This window comes from Phyllobates terribilis, unplaced genomic scaffold (assembly GCF_046119375.1).
Source record: "Phyllobates terribilis strain yellow unplaced genomic scaffold, ASM4611937v1 Scaffold_36__1_contigs__length_13169755, whole genome shotgun sequence".
Classification (NCBI taxonomy): Eukaryota; Metazoa; Chordata; class Amphibia; order Anura; family Dendrobatidae; genus Phyllobates; species Phyllobates terribilis.
Window position 1 is genome coordinate 10,846,473 of NW_027362796.1, and position 16,856 is coordinate 10,863,328.

Consider the following 16,856-nt stretch of genomic DNA (forward strand, 5'->3'; position numbering starts at 1 on the left):
TCTTCCCGCTGCCAATCCCTGCACTGGCTCCCCATTGCCCAGAGACTCAAGTTCAAGACCCTAACCTTGGCATACAAAACCATCCATAGCCTGTCTCCTCTATATATCTATGATCTAGTCTCCCGGTACCTACTTGCATGCAACCTTCGATCCTCACAGGACCACCTTCTCTACTCTGCTCCTTTCTCCTCTTCCCACAATTGCATACAAGATTTCTCCCATGCATCCCCCCTACTCTGGAACTCTCTACTCCAACACGACAGACTCGCGCCTACCGTGGAAACCTTCAAAAGGAACCTGAAGACCGACCTCTTCCGACAAGCCTACAACCTGCAGTAACCATCACTGCATGACCAGCTGTACCCTCACCTACGGTATCCTCACCCCCCCTTCTACACTGTGAGCCCTCACGGGCAGTGTCCTCTCGCCTCCTGTGCCAGTCGGTGACTTGTTTTTGTTTAAACTATTGTGCTTGTTTTCTGCTATGTATACCCCTTTTTCACATGTAAAGCGCCATGGAATTAATGGCGCTATATTAATTAATAATAATAACCAAGAAGACTAAAACTGTACAAAGTGTACATATGTGGCAAGATAGGGAGCCAGTTGAAGCTCCGTGTTTTCTGGACAAGCCTGAAGCAGATGTTGAAAGAGTCATAATAGCAAAGATGCCGTTGAAAGCTCAAAAATAGCAGTGTGGGAGTTGTTGCAGCAGAACAGGGACCTGTTCTTAGATTTGCTATTTTGTACAAAGGTCATAGAGCGTGAGGTTCTGATTTAATCCCATGTGCGGGTGAACTTGAAGCCCTATCTAATTCCTGAGGCCTGGCGAGAGCTATTCTCCAAGGAATCTCTGAGTATTTGAGGAATCAGAGAGGGTGGTGTAGCCCTATTGTCCTGGTTCCAAAACCTGACGGCGAATGGAGGTTTTGTAACGATTATAGGAAGCTGAATGAAGTCCAAGTTCAACGCATATCAGATGCCGTGTGTCGATGACCTGATCGCGAGACGTGGGCTGGCAAAGTATATAACTTTGTGACCCACTACTACTCAGGTAGCGTTAGCCCTCCCTGGGAAAGGTGTACTCGGACTGCGGGCCGGTGGTAGAGGGGGATGCAGTGGTGGCCTTGGCTCAGTCCGTGGCCAGGGCGCACACATTAAAAATATGGGGTAGTGGATGAGTGGTTATTTGTCGGCTACGCCACCTGTGGTTTCTGCTGAGGACCACCAGCGCTGCGCCAGTCCTCTGAGGCCGGTGTTCTAGCAGCTTGGGATGGAATAGCTCCCCGCAGGTGGAGCCAGGCCTCAGGGCAGAGTAGAAGAAGTGCAGTGCAGAGGAATGGTGGGTGCGGTGCCGCGCAGAAATGAGAGAGAAGAGGCGGTGTATGAAGTCATCCAGGTTTTACTCACGGTAGACTTGTTTTCAGCCACAAAGCTTCTCTTTGTTCCTCACGGCGCGCTGCGGCCACCAGGATGGGGTTCAGCTCACTCCGGGTAGCTCGGATGCACCAGACAAAACCCCTCCACCAGTGTGTTCCTCTCACTTGCTGTACTAGAACCGCCTCGTGCCCCTACTAAGTCCCGTACGGGTACCGCAATGTCCGCTGAAGGTGGCTTGTAGCCCCCGGACCGCCTAGGTCCCTTATTGGTGACTGGGGTGTAAACGTGGCATAAGGCTGGGGTCCCTCTGGATAGACGCAGATTAAGGGGATACAGGTGGCGACTCCGCTCCATCCATATTCCCCCTGGGATCCACTTCAGCCTTCGGACTTTTCTGACAGAGACTTGGAGTACAAAGTCAGATAATCGGGGACCGGTACCCCCTCTTGCGGCAGGAGTCTCTCTGGCGGGGCCAGAATAAGGGTAGCAGGTGGCAACTCTGCTCCGTCCACATCCCCTGAGATCCTTTCGCCTGTGGAGCTCTTCTCCTCTGCTCCCCTCCTAGGCCTTCTGGTGTGGACTAAGACATAGGACACAGCCAGCTGTAACTCAACTCTGCCCCAGCCCCCAATCTCAAGGCCTGAGACCGGGAATCACAGCCTCCTGAGGCAGCTGCAGCTTGTATTAACTGTCACCTCCAGGGAACTGCGACAAAAGACCCGGTATTAAAGATGGCATCCATATTTATATGGATGTATTAGTATAACCGTAAAGTGCTTCATCCACCCTACTCACTACAAGGTTCCCCCTACTTTTGGTCCCGCCCTTACTCCTCCATTCAGGACTGGGGTACCACATTGTGCTCTAAACCCCCTTCAGAATGGGAGTGTGTAGTGTTGGATGTGTGGTGGGGCCCTGTGTGGTGCTCCATCCTTACCTCGGAGAGGAGATACCACACCTCGTTCCATGAAGTGCAGTACCTCTGTGGCGACTGAACTCTCAGGGGCGCCACATAACCACCTTGGATTTAACTAAGAAATATTGGCAAATCCCTATGTCACAAGAAGCCAAGGAGAAGACTGCCTTCTCTATGCCCAACGGATGTTTCCAATATGTCCGGATGCTGTTTTGTCTGCAGGGAGCCCTGGTCACCTTCCAGAGTGCCATGGGCTGGATACTCGCAATCCGTAAGAATTACACTGCATCATACTTTATATATCGTAATCTTCAGCCCAGATTGGAGATGTCACCTGCAAAAGGTCCGGTCGGTGTTTGATCCTCTCAGGAAGGCAGGGTTTTCTATAAATCTGAAAACATTTTGCCATGGGAAATAAAGAGGCCAAATAACTAGGATATGTAGTAGGTAGAGGCGAGATCAAACCCCAGATCAGTAAAGTAGATGCAATCCAAAACTGGCCAAGACCACTCTTAAAGAAGCAAGTTAGAGCCTTTCTGAAAATGAAAATAACAGACAGCAGTCATGTAATGTGTGGTCTCTAAGTAAAGGTAGTGTGACGGGAGCTAGTTACCCCATCCGCAGATGTCCAATCTTCTTCTGCCGGCCCCTGACATGGAAAGGCTTTTCTTACACTGGGATATATAAAATATGACTATCGCAGTGTGTCTCCAAGATGGACTAAAACTTTTATTCTTACAAGCAGGTTTTATAGAGAATCACACAGGCTATTTTTAGCACCCATTGTTCTCACCAGATAATACCCACAGTAGGCTCCCAGACAGCAGTTAGGCAACAACCCATTAATCAGCACATTGTCTGTTTGCCCCTGCTAAGTGAGCACAGGAAGGTGGGGGCCAGGAGTGCTTTGGTCACATCACAAAATGTCCAACAATATGTGATCCACAATATTCGCCCCACTTTGTAACATTATGTCCCATTAGCTGCATAGGCGCTACGACAACCCCCATGTGGCAAAATCTTGGAGTACGGGGTTGATCCATCACAGGTAAATTTGCAATAAAAAAGATGGCATCACTTGCTAACTTCTGCGATCAACCAGTGAGGAGTTATCGCAGAAAATTAGAGATTGAATAAAACCAAGAAGGGTGGAGACCAGCCCACGTGAGGTCATCACAGGGGAGTGTGTGGGCAGCGCCCCCGTCGGCATAAAAGATCAGGCCGAATATTGATCTATACTCATGCTGGGTTATACATATTTGTGTAAGCGGGGGTCCTGTTCCATAACGGTTCGTTTGAGTGCTTCCCTCCAGCTAAACTGAATCGTCTCTGCGATCGGTCTAGTAAGTCCTTCTATTAATCCCTTTTTATTTTGTGTAACTGTATATGCTGTATTAAACATGAACCCTGGGTGAAACATTTCCCACATTCTGAACATGAATATGGCTTCTCTCCTGTATGACTTCTGTAATGTTTAAGCAAATCTGACTTATTGCTGAAACATTTCGCACATTCTGAACATGAAAATGGCTTTTCTCCTGTGTGACTTTTTTGATGCATAAGCAATTTAGATTTATGTTCAAAACATTTCCCACATTCTTGACATGAATATGGCTTTTCTCCAGTGTGAATTCTTTGATGTTTATGAAGATCTCATTTCTGGATAAAACATTTCCCACATTCTGAACATGAATATGGCTTCTCTCCTGTATGACTTCTGTAATGTTTAAGCAAATATGACTTATCGCTGAAACATTTCCCACATTCTGAACATGAAAACGGCTTTTCTCCTGTGTGACTTCTCTGATGTGTAAGCAATTTATATTTAGTTTTAAAACATTTCTCACATTCTGAACAGGAAAATGGTTTCTTCCCTGTGGGAATTATTTGATGTTCGACATCCCTTCTCTGGCTTTCATTTTGCTTAACAGTCTGTGATGAATCCAAGTAGATGACGGATTGAAAAGGCTCAGATGATTGATTTCTGCTCTGAAGGGCTGGAGGTATAGCTGGAATAATGGCACGCTTTTCATAGGTATCTGGTTTGACACCACAGTCATCTGCCAAGAATAAATCTGATTTTATTATTTTTTAATATCAATGCCTTATATTTTATAACATTTCTCTATACATAATTCTTTACAAATCAAAGTATAATGAAACTATGACCTATGACAGTGGTGAGCCACCTGTTCACAAATCCCATGGTACTCAACCCCTAATATACAATCGACAAACATAATACATACAGGCAGAAACGTTTGAGACAATAAAGGGAGGATTAAAAATAAGGTTTATTACATTACAATCTACAGATAAAAATACACGCCAAAACATGTAAGATGGGGTATTCCCATCTCCGAGAAACTATCCCAATATGTAGTAGGTGTAATAAAAATAAGATTAGCAAATATCTCCAATTAGAAATGTATAGTTCTTCTGATTCGCTATGTTGCTTACCCCATGTTCAGGGCATTGCAAGTTAGTTGCTAGTGGTCATAACTATGGATACCTAAGCAACTGCAATGCTCTGCACATGGGGTAAGTGACAAAGAATCAGGAGAACTATACCACATTTCTAATTGGAGTCTGAATAAACCTCGACCTCATACATCGACAGGTACTCCGAGTGTCATGGGATCACCACGCTGACGTCCTTCTGCTGTAAGGGGATGGAGGGTCGCTACAAGGTGGCAGAGACCACATTCGTGACTGTGCCGCACACTGGAATGTTATTGTCGGGGGAGTTCCCGATTCGGACCTCGGCCCCCATCAGTCGCTCCAGACCACAGTCAATCCTGTTGGTTATGGCGACGCTGGATATCTTGTAGCTCTGGCCCAGGTCCAGCTTCCACCAGGGATCCTTCTCCAGGTTGGTGTGGGTGCAGAAGTCACTATTGAAGTCGGTGTCTTTGTTCCCATCGATGGCATTCTTAGCCAATATCCTCCTGGTGGCATACGGATAGTCCGACACCTGGGAGGCCACTCTGGTCCTTGCTATATTTGTGGCTCCAGGTGCAGGAGCACATCCCAGAGCCAGAACCACAGATCCCAGTAGAATCAGAGAAGATACAAGATTCATCCTGCAGGAGATGTAAGTGAAGGTCCTGTGTAATCTCCACATCTGATAAATGCTGGTTCCCTGGTAATCAGTGACTATTCCCTGCAGTCTGTACTCACAGGAGCTGCTCCTGCACAATCTGGATGAATCTTGTATCTTCTCTGATTCTACTGGGATCTGTGGTTCTGGCTCTGGGATTTGCTCCTGCACCTGCAGCCACAAACATAGCAAGGACCAGAGTGGCCTCCCAGGTGTCGGACTATCCGTATGCCACCAGGAGCATATTGGCTAAGAATGCCATCGATGAGAACAAAGACACCGACTTCAATAGTGACTTGTGCACCCACACCAACCTGGAGACTGATGGGGGCCGAGGTCCGAATTCGGAACTTCTCCGACAATAACAATCCGGTGTGCGGAACAGTCACGAATGTTATCTCTGCCACCTTGTGCTTCTGCTGTAAGGGGATGGGGGTCGGTACGTCAGCGTGGTGATCCCAGGACACTCGGAGTACATTTCTAATTTGAGGTATTTTCTATTATTATTATCACACCTACTATATTTTGGGATAGGATTTTGGAGATGGGAATACCCCTTCAAGGCTGTATGCTTAGGACTTATCCAGGACTCATTCAGATGCCTCATTCCATTGTTTTTTGTGATTACATTTATCCCTCTTAAATGGCTTTTTGTATTTTTATGTGTTTTCAACTCCGATCTAATAAATTGTATTTTTAATCTCTATATTGTCTCACATTTCTCTATACACAGTCATGGTTGAAATAGTTGACGCCCTTAAAATTGTTCCAGAAAATGAAGTATTTCTCCTAGAACATTATTGCAATTACACCTGTTTTGTTCTAGACACGTTTATTTCCTTTGTGTGTATTGTCACTGATCTTTTCTAGTGAAATGTTCAATGGAGAATCAAAACTGGACCTTGACCAGATTATTACCTGACCCTACTTCTAAACCCTTTTCTGATCTGCCTACATACTTCTTGGTGACCGCAGAATGGTTTGGCTTCTCACTTGACTGCCCTTCTGGGACGTGTACTGCTGCTAGATATTGACCTTGGCTTCTCCAGCTTAGAGTCCACCTGCCTGACTTCTGTGTGTGGCCCGGCTCTCTTCTTGACATTCAGCTGTAATCTGGCAACTCACAACTACATTACAATTGGAGACATGGCGCCTTTCTGCAGCAAATAAAATCCCATTTAACCAATGCAACTTTGCTACCAAAACGCGTTAATCAAAAAAGGTGTAAAAAAGAAAAGCTTTTTTTGTCATGCATCAAATCTATCTGCAAGTAAAATGCACGTCAATTACTTGTGTGATCAAACTCATAATATAATGACCACAGGATCTGTGACTTCTCTGCATTTAGTGGTCATTACTCACCTGGGTGGTCATATGTAGGAGTCTCCTCTTTACACCGCTCATCACCCCTTCCCATATGTCTCTGTAGTATTAATATGGGTCAGATCTTCACCCTGAAACAAATATTGTAAAAGTCACAGACAGATGGAGAAGTCCCATCTATGATCAGCTCTAATCCTGCCATCTCCACCATTATCATTACACAAGTAGAAAACATATAATACTGGTGGATAAAACAAGACTGAACACAAGACTTTCACAGCCGTCTACACATCATAGGGGAGATCTCATGACACCTTCTCTCCATCTACCTGATGATCCTGAGGAACATTGGGATCTTCTTGTTTACAGTCCTGTGGAAGAAGAGGACGGGGACATCTCTCTGGTGTTGTCCTCTTACTGGATATATCTGGAGGAAACACATACAGGGACTGAATTCATTCTTTACATACAGATAATTATAGGCCGTGTGTATTTAGTCCTGTCTATTACCTGGTGATGTGAGGGGCTGGGGAACCTCCATCATGATGTCCTTGTACAGATCTTTGTGTCCTTCTAAATACTCCCACTCCTCCATGGAGAAATAGACAGCGACATCCTGACACCTTAGAGGAACCTGACACATACAATGATACCGTCATCCCCCAGATCCCTTCATAGCATTACTGTATAATGTCCCAGCAGTGTCACCTCTCCAGTCAGCAGCTCAATCATCTTGTAGGCGAGTTCTAGGATCTTTTGGTCATTGATGTCCTCATGTATCAGGGGGTGAGGTGGAGGCCCTGTGATTGGGCTCAGGGGTCTTCCCCATCCCTCTGACACAGGGTTCTGACAGCGCTCACTAGAGGTCTTCTTCACTACTATGTAATCCTGGTTATGGAGAGACACATTAATAAATCTCCCTCCAGACATTTCCAGAGTCCTCACCTCTCCAGTTCTGTCCATCTGTTTTTCCCATAGATAAGAATGATGTAATGTGACGTCATCAGAATCTCTCACCTCTCCAGTAAGCCGGAAGAGGATCTCTAGGGTGAGGTGGAATATCCTCTCCGCCATCTTGTCTCGCTCCCTATCAACCTTTGACAGGAAACTTCTCTTATATAGAAGATCTTCACTGAGAGGATCCGATATTGTAGAGACCTGAATGAGAAGAAGATGAGAAGATGTAACGTCATCAATAATTCTATGTAATAATACAATTACTGATTCTGGTATAAAGCAGTAATCTGTGGATCTGATCCTGGATGATGCCGGAAGAAGAAGTGGATTTTTATGGCGGCCATTAATGAGCTTCGCTTTGAGGACCGGAGGAGGTTTGGCCTGAACGCTGCACTCGTGGTGTGAACACGGACATAGTAGATTATTTAGGGATATTTTCTTGTCCTGCCCTAAACTTGCTTATTCAAGTGAATAGGTCCACGAAAAAGAACAGCCTGTCCACGGATGATATCTGTGTGTTAAAGAGTTTATCCAGGACTATATTATTTTTATAACTATGGGCAGAAGAAGTAAAAGGCAGATAGTTCCTAACTGCCTGCCTGCCCTGCCTCAATGTCTGCGGGAACAGAGCGGTGACGGACTGCTCCTGCCAGTGACTCTGCGGCTTCTAATGAGTCACGTAGACGGAGCAGCGGCTTCTCTTTGGCTCTGCTTTCTTGATGGGACGTGACTGACGACATCACACTGATTGTCAGCTGCCTCCCTGCTGCCTTCCTGCCAGCAGCCAGCGGTCAATCAGAGGGATGATTTATTTCACCATGCAAAAAAAACAGACACAAAATAGACGCATAGTGTGAATAATGGCAAATTCTGAGAGACAATAATGGGGAATCTCCACATACCTCCACCTGCAGACAGGGCCGCCATCAGGGCATCACTGCCCTTACTGCTGTTTGGGGCCCCGTGAGCAGCAGTACAGAGAGGGGCCGGGTCTAGTCAGGGCCCCCCTCTTGTGCGTATGCTCACGGCGCTCCATGCACGGCACTCCATGCTGTAATAAAGTGCCGAGCACTGGGGCGCACACCGCCTTAGACGGCGCACATATTGGCACCGAGTTCCTTACTGAAGCTGCGCCGCTGCAGCAGCTCCTTCATACTTCAGGAGTCAGGAGGACCCGTGGCGGCGTGCATCTCCTCGTCGCAACAGGAGCGCCAGGATGCTGCAGGGATCGTATGTGGGGTAAGTATGACAATTTTATTTTTTAAAAAAAAATTAAATGGAGTGGGGGGAGGATGAGCTGCACATGATGGGGAATTGGGAGTGGAGGGAGGATGAGCTGCACATGGTGGGGAATTCGGAGTGGGAGGAGGATGAGCTGCACATGGGGAATTGACAGTGGGGGAGGATGAGCTGCACATGGGGAATTAGCAGTGGGGGAGGATGAGCTGCACATCATGGGGAATTTGGAGTGGGAGGAGGATGAACTGCACATGGGGAATTGGCAGTGGGGGAGGATGAGCTGCACATGGGGAATTAGCAGTGGGGGGAGGATGAGCTGCACGTGATGGGGAATTGGGAGGGGGGAGAGGATGAGCTGCACATGATGTGGAATTTGGAGTGGGAGGAGGATGAGCTGCACATGGGGAATTGGCAGTGGGGGAGGATGAGCTGCACATGTGGAATTATCAGTGGGGGAGGATGAGCTGCACGTGATGGGGAATTGGGAGTGGGAAGAGGATGAGCTGCACATGATGGGGAATTTGGAGTGGGGGAGGATGAGCTGCACATGGGGAATTAGCAGTGGGGGAGGATGAGCTGCACATGGGGAATTGGCAGTGGGGGAGGATGAGCTGCACATGGGGAATTATCAGTGGAGGAGGATGAGCTGCACATGGGGAATTGGCAGTGGGGGAGGATGAGCTGCACATGGGGAATTAGCAGTGTGGGTAGGATGAGCTGCACGTGATGGGGAATTGGCAGTAGGGGAGGATGAGCTGCACGTGATGGGGAATTGCCAGTGGGGGGTGGATGAGCTGCACATAATGATGAGTTGGAAGTGGGGGGAATGTTGGGAGTGGTGAGGAGAATGAACTGCACATGGGGAATTGGCAGTGGGGGGGGGTGAGCTGCACATGGGGAATTGGGAGTGGAGGGGTGAGCTGCACATGGAGGATTGAGAGTGGGGGGAGGATGAGCGCATGGTGGATTGGGAGTGGTGGGTGAGAAGAGCGAACGGTGAATTAGGGGTGGGGAGAGCAAATGGTGGATTGAAAAATGGGAGTGGGGAAAGCACATGATGAATTGGGAGTGGGGTGGGGAAAGCAAATGGTGAATGGGGGATGAGGGAGAGTAAATGATGAATAGAGGGTGGGGGTGGGGAGAGCAGGAAATAATGAATTGGGGCAGAGGGTGCATGTAAATATAATGAATTGGGGAGCAGGAGGTACAGAGTGGGGGGCGTTGCGGATGCAGGAGTGTGACTGGTAATAAATTCTGGGAAAGAGTACAGGCTCTAATTAATTTACATATTTATTAGGTGGGGAAAGTGGCTATTTACAGTTATTTGGGGCGCAGGGATGGATTACAATTATGTTTGGAATGGTGGGTTGCATAATGACTAATTATATATTAATGGTGGGTGCGCGTCTGTATTCAGCTGTGTAATGTAGAAGTTGGGGAATATGCTCTACATAACTGTGTTATTTTATTCAAAGACAAGTCCTGGCTGGAAGAAGTGATGGTGATCTGTGCTGGATGAAGGAGAAAAGTGAAGATGAAGGACTTCAACTAGAGACGTCACTGGTGAGTCAGTGTATTACATGTACAATGACACTATATACTATGTACAGGGCTCTTGTGTATAATGTCACTGGTGATCCTTGTATTACCTGTAAACTGACACTATATACAGAGCTCCTGTGTATAATGTCACTGGTGATCACTGTATTACCTGTACACTGACACTATATACAGAGCTCCAGTGTATAATGTCACTGATGATCACTATATTACCTGTATACTTACATTATACACTGTATACCATGTACAGAGCTCCGGTGTATAATGGCACTTATGGTAATATTAGTATTATGTTTTTTTTATTAATGATCAGTATTGTAGTATTCGGTGACAATGTGGTGGTAATATGTGGTCTGGTCATAGTGTGGCATTTTTTGTCCCTTCTGTGTGGTATTATTCGGTCACTATGTGGTGGTAATATGTGGTCTGGTCATGGTGCAGTGGTATTCCTTGTATGTGGTATTATTCGGTCACTATGTGGTGGTAATATGTGGTCCGGTCATGGTGTGGTGGTATTTGATCCTTGTATGTGGTATTATTGGTCATTTTAAAAAATGTGTATGACACATTCCCTTAAAGAAAAATAAATAAAAATATACCTAAAAAGAGTATTGGGTACTTTAAGAAAATTTTAATAGGTTAGAATAGAGTAGGGCTCGGCCAGAAGAGTCTACCTTATCGTGGTGGTGGTTTTAAAAATCTTTTGGCCAAAACAAAAGCTGCTGGCTATGTACAGTGGGGAAAAAAGACTATTTAGTCAGCCACCAATTGTGCAAGTTCTTCCACTTAAAAATATGAGAGAGGCCTGTAATTCACATCACAGTTAGATCTCAACTATGAGAGACAAATTGAGAAAACAAATCCTAAAAATCACATTCTCTGATTTGGAAAGAATTTTTTTTTCAAATTTTGGTAGAAAATAAGTATTTGGTCAATTACAAACAAGCAAGATTTCTGTCTCTCACAGACCTGTAACTTCTTCTTTAAGAGGCTCCTCTGTTCTCCACTCATTATCTGTAGTACTGGCACCTGTTTGAACTTGTTATCAGTATAAAAGACACCAGTCCGCAACCTCAAACAGTCACACTCCAAACTCCACTATGGTGAAGACCAAAGCAGCTTGGTGTAAAGAAATCAACTGTGGGAGCAATAATTAGAAAATGGAAGACATACAAGAACCACTGATAATCTCCCACGATCTGGGGCTCCACACAAGATCTCACCTCGTGGGATCAAAATGATCTCAAGAACGGTGAGCAAAAATCCCAGAACCACACAGGGGGAGGCCTAGTGAATAACCTGCAGAGAGCTACGACCAACATTACACAGGCTACCATCAGTAACACACTACGCCGCCAGGAACTCAGATCCTGCAGTGCCAGACGGTTCCCCCTGCTTAAGTCGTTATATGTTCTGGCCCGTCTGAAGTTTGCTAGAGAGCATTTGGATGATCCAGAAGAGTATTGGGAGAATGTTATATGGTCAGATGAAACCAAAGTTGAACTGTTTGGTTAGAAACACAACTCGTCGTGCTTGGAGGAGAAAGAATGCTGAGTTGCATCCAAAGAACACCATACCTACTGTGAAGCATGGGGGTAGCAACATCATGCTTTGGGGCTGTTTCTCTGCCAAGGGACCAGGACGACTGAGCCGTGTACATGAAAGAATGGATGGGGCCATGTATCGTGAGATTTTGAGTGCAAACCTCCTTCCATCAGCAAGGGCAATGAAGATGAAACGTGGCTGGGTCTTTCAGCATGACAATGATCCCACCGCCAGGGCAACAAAGGAGTGGCTTCGTAAGAAGAATTTCAAGGTCCTGGAGTGGCCTAGCCAGTCTCCAGATCTAAACCCTGTAGAAAACCTTTGGAGGGAGTTGAGAGTCCGTGTTGCCCAGCGACAGACCCCAAAATATCACTGCTCTAGAGGAGATCTGCATGGAGGAATGGCCCAACATACCAGCAACAGTGTGTGCCAACCTTGTCAAGACTTACAGAAAACGTTTCACCTCTGTCATTGCCAACAAAGGATAAATAACAAAGTATTGAGATGAACTTTTGTAATTGACCAAATACTTATTTTCCACCAAAATTTGCAAAAAAATTTCTTTACAAATCAGACAATGTGACTTTCAGGATTTGTTTTCTCATTTTGTCTCTCATAGTCGAGGTCGACCTATGATGTCAATTACAGGTCGACCTCATCTTTGTAAGTGGGAGAACTTGCACAATTGGTGGCTGACTAAATACCTTTTCCCCCACGTTATGTGATCTGGTGATCACTGGGAACTGTTGTGAGATTGTTGAGGACGGGGTGCAGAAGTGGAGTTTTTCCAAGAGTAGGCGGTGGGACTGTAGAAGGTTCGAGGGATCGAGGTGGAGCCTGGGCAGAGTCTCAAGGGGGCCTGAAAATTTTGACAGTATGGGGCCCCGAAATTCCTGGTGGCAGCCCTGACTGCAGAGCTGCCACCACATACCTCCAACTGCAGAGCCGCCACCACATATATAGCTGCTCTGTGCGCATAGGAGCTGTGATGAGGTCACAGGAGGGGAGGAGTCAGGGGTCACATGATCAGGGGCCTCAGTGGATGCAGGACTCTGCTGTGCTGGTTGTCATGGTGCTGGATGAGCTGAAGTTTATGTGTGGGGTCAGGAGGGGTTTACAGTGTGGATGTAGCAGAGCCGCGTGTGTACGAGGCGTACGGAGCAGAGCCGCGCGTGTACGAGGCGTACGGAGCGCAGCCGCACATGTACGAGGCGTGCGGAGCGCAGCCGCGCGGGTACGAGGTGTACGGAGCCGAGCCGCGCGTGTACGAGGCGTACGGAGCGGAGCCGCGCGTGTACGAGGCGTACGGAGTCGAGCCGCGCGTGTACGAGGCGTACGGAGTCGAGCTGCGCGTGTACGAGGCGTACGGAGCCGAGCCGCGCGTGTACGAGGCGAACGGAGCCGAGCCGCGCGTGTACGAGGCGTACGGAGCGGAGCCGCGCGTGTATGAGGTGTACGGAGCCGAGCGTGTACGAGGCGTACGGAGCCGAGCCGCGCGTGTACGAGGCGTACGGAGCCGAGCCGCGCGTGTACGAGGCGTACGGAGCCGAGCCGCGCGTGTACGAGGCGTACGGAGCCGAGCCGCGCGTGTACGAGGCGTACGAAGCCGAGTCGCGCGTGTACGAGGCGTACGGAGCCGAGCCGCACGTGTAGCCGCGCGTGTACGAGGTGTACGGAGCAGAGCCGCGTGTGTACGAGGCGTGCGGAGCCGCGTGTGTACGAGGCGTGCGGAGCCGCGCGTGTACAAGGCGTGCGGAGTCGCGCGTTTACGAGGAATACGGAGCCGCGTGTGTACGAGGCGTATGGAGCGAAGCCGCGCGTGTACGAGGCGGACGGAGCGGAGCCGCGCGTGTACGAGGCGGACGGAGCGGAGCAGCGCGTGTACGAGGCGGACGGAGCGGAGTCGCGCGTGTACTAGGCGTACGGAGCGGAGCCAAGTTACGTCGCCTCCTTCTTTCTTTCAATTGGAAACAGAGAGATTTTATTTGAGGTGCTCAAAGAAGGAAAGAGAGCCTCCTACACTTAATTATATTATTTACTTTACTGGCTTTTATGGTGAGCTGGTTTTACATCAGTAGAGAGCCTCCTCCATTTTATCTGAGGTACACCGGGAGAGCCTCCTCCATTTTATCTGAGGTACACCGGGAGAGCCTCCTCCATTTTATCTGAGGTACACCGGGAGAGCCTCCTCCATTTTACCTGAGGTACACCGGGAGAGCCTCTTCCATTTTACCTGAGGTACATCTGGAGAGCCTCCTCCATTTTACCTGAGGTACGCCTGGAGAGCCTCCTCCATTTTACCTGAGGTACATCGGGAGAGTCTCCTCCATTTTACCTGAGGTACACCGGGAGAGCCTCCTCCATTTTACCTGAGGTACACCTGGAGAGCCTCCTCCATTTTACTTGAGGTACACCGGGAGAGCCTCCTCCATTTTACCTGAGGTACACCGGGAGAGCCTCCTCCATTTTACCTGAGGTACACCGGGAGAGCCTCCTCCATTTTACCTGAGGTACACCTGGAGGGCCTCCTCCATTTTACCTGAGGTACACCGGGAGAGCCTCCTCCATTTTACCTGAGGTACACCGGGAGAGCCTCCTCCATTTTACCTGAGGTACATCGGGAGAGCCTCCTCCATTTTACCTGAGGTACACCGGGAGAGCCTCCTCCATTTTACCTGAGGTACACCTGGAGGGCCTCCTCCATTTTACCTGAGGTACACCGGGAGAGCCTCCTCCATTTTACCTGAGGTACACCGGGAGAGCCTCCTCCATTTTACCTGAGGTACACCGGGAGAGCCTCCTCCATTTTACCTGAGGTACATCGGGAGAGCCTCTTCCATTTTACCTGAGGTACACCGGGAGAGCCTCCTCCATTTTACCTGAGGTACACCGGGAGAGCCTCCTCCATTTTATCTGAGGTACACTGAAATAGAGCACATCTTCCATTGTACCCGATGAAAACCGAGCATCCTCCATTTTATCTCAGGTAGGCTTTGTAAAAGCTCACAGGTTTTTCAGTGTAGGGCCTCATTCAGACGTCAGTGATTTTTCTCATACTTAACAATCCAGTCTTATTTTCCTCAGTGTTTTGGATCAGATTTTCATCAGCTTTTGGTTTTTCAGAGTTGTCATAACGGTAAAAGGTGAACTTTGACACATCATGGGCCTCTTTGGCGCCATTATTTGAATGCCCCTCTTATAAAGCTGTCTGACTGTTATATGTGTCTACATGTGGTTATATCCTTAAGAAGTGTCAACTTCGAAAGGTGTCGATAATAAAACGGCAATTAATACAGTTCTGTGTATCCTGATCCTTTCATCAATCTACCAGCAGCGTGGACCATCCATGTTTTTCCTCCATCTACTTTGGTTTGGTCTGACAACCTGTGGATCTGCAGCAGCTGATTACCCACGTCTTGATAACTGTTTTGTGAATACAGCCATACCAGGTTAGCATAACCCTGTTAAAAATATTTTATTTCATACCGGATAAGTCCCTATCGCACTTTCGCTCCTGAGCTCTTGTACAACTTTTAAACATCAGTGATTTTCTCATATTCCCCAATGTGACAACACAGCATTTGTTCTTCATTAGGCCGGACATGTTTGTTCAGTGGGTCAAGAAACATAGGCCATTGTTATATGAGCCTTAACGTTGACTCTTGAGTTGACGTTTGTTTCAGCATATTGTCTTGCTATCCTTGGATGACAGGAACGCAGGTCATTGAACAATTGATTTTTGCTAATATGTTGCTACCATTGTATCAGTCCAGGCAACTTGTTTACTTGCAAGCAGGGAAGGACAAACTATGCAGATTGATTAAATACTCAAACAATGAGAGTTGACCACATCTCACCTTCCCCCGGACCTGTGGATGATGGCCTGAAGGATAGTTGTGACCTATTGAAGGGGGGGGGGGACTGCTTCTGTTCCCAGACAGAGACTCTACAGGATGCCAGCTTAAGGGACCACAGCCCTAGCTGGAAGAATTCAGATCTGCTCAATTAACCATCACCTAACCCTCAAAAACGTTTTGAAGAATCCAGGTTGGGACAATCAGGTCACAGCCTTACCAACACCAGGTCAGATCACCAAAGGCTGCATTTGTGTGCAATGTTGATGCTACACAGCCACTCACATATTTGACAATTCATGGAGGCGTTGTTTTGCACCTGTGCGGCCCCCGCCTTTATCATGGAGTCTGCCGCGACCGTCTTGTGCTTTGGTGATCTGACCTGGTGTTGGTAAGGCTGTTTTTTTCTTTTTCTGTGATGTTTTTTTTGACAATCTGGTCACCTGGCCACATACCTCACTGCACTCGGTTAGCTTCCTAAACTTGCCGCTACGTCCTCTCTGTGGGTGCCCGGCAAAAGCTGGGTGCTACTGGTTGGGTTAGTAGTAGTGTTGAGCCACCCCCGTAGTGTTCGAGTTCGGTTCGGTTCGTCGAACACCCGTGTGTTCGCCGAACTGTTCGTCGAACTGTTCGTCGAACACCTTCGAACACCGTTAAAACCAATGGCAGGAAACAAAAACACATAGAAATACATAGAAAACACCTTCAAAGGTGTCCAAAAGCTGACAAACTGCTCAGAAGACACAACTAACACATGGAAAAGTGACAAGTACATATAGTCATGCGAAAAGAAAAGAGGTGGAGGAGTAAAAGGAGGGGGAGACACAGATATAGGCATGTCATGCCCTTCTAAAATCCAAAAAGTGAGAAGCCGACACGTTCTGTCTGCTCCTGCCCGTGCCACCTCCGCGTCGCCGGGTTTGTGCCAGAGCCGCGGAGAACCCTGACGGCCAGCCCCCCTCTCCCAATACTGGTGCCTGTC

General features: G+C 47.7%; 3 protein-coding genes and 1 pseudogene across 4 annotated transcripts in view; 2 read left to right on the forward strand and 2 right to left on the reverse strand.

Moving 5' to 3' along the window:
• The window catches only part of LOC141182837 (uncharacterized), a 206,490-nt gene that overhangs the window by 116,054 nt on the left and 73,580 nt on the right, over positions 1-16,856 (forward strand). The gene's annotated exons all lie outside the window — the stretch shown is intronic.
• Positions 1-16,856, forward strand: part of LOC141182835 (uncharacterized) — a 285,253-nt gene that overhangs the window by 115,931 nt on the left and 152,466 nt on the right. The gene's annotated exons all lie outside the window — the stretch shown is intronic.
• The window catches only part of LOC141182879 (uncharacterized), a 28,247-nt gene continuing 15,629 nt past the window's right edge, over positions 4,239-16,856 (reverse strand). Inside the window, exons 2-6 of the mRNA XM_073660998.1 lie at positions 7,428-7,607; positions 7,230-7,353; positions 7,049-7,146; positions 6,759-6,850; positions 4,239-4,356 (exon numbers count right to left, since the gene is read on the reverse strand). Of these exons, the coding sequence (XP_073517099.1) occupies positions 6,800-6,850; positions 7,049-7,146; positions 7,230-7,353; positions 7,428-7,607 (453 nt within the window). The 3' untranslated portion in view covers positions 4,239-4,356; positions 6,759-6,799. The remainder of the gene's footprint in view (positions 4,357-6,758; positions 6,851-7,048; positions 7,147-7,229; positions 7,354-7,427; positions 7,608-16,856) is intronic.
• On the reverse strand, positions 4,875-5,378 carry LOC141182877 (fucolectin-6-like; annotated as a pseudogene).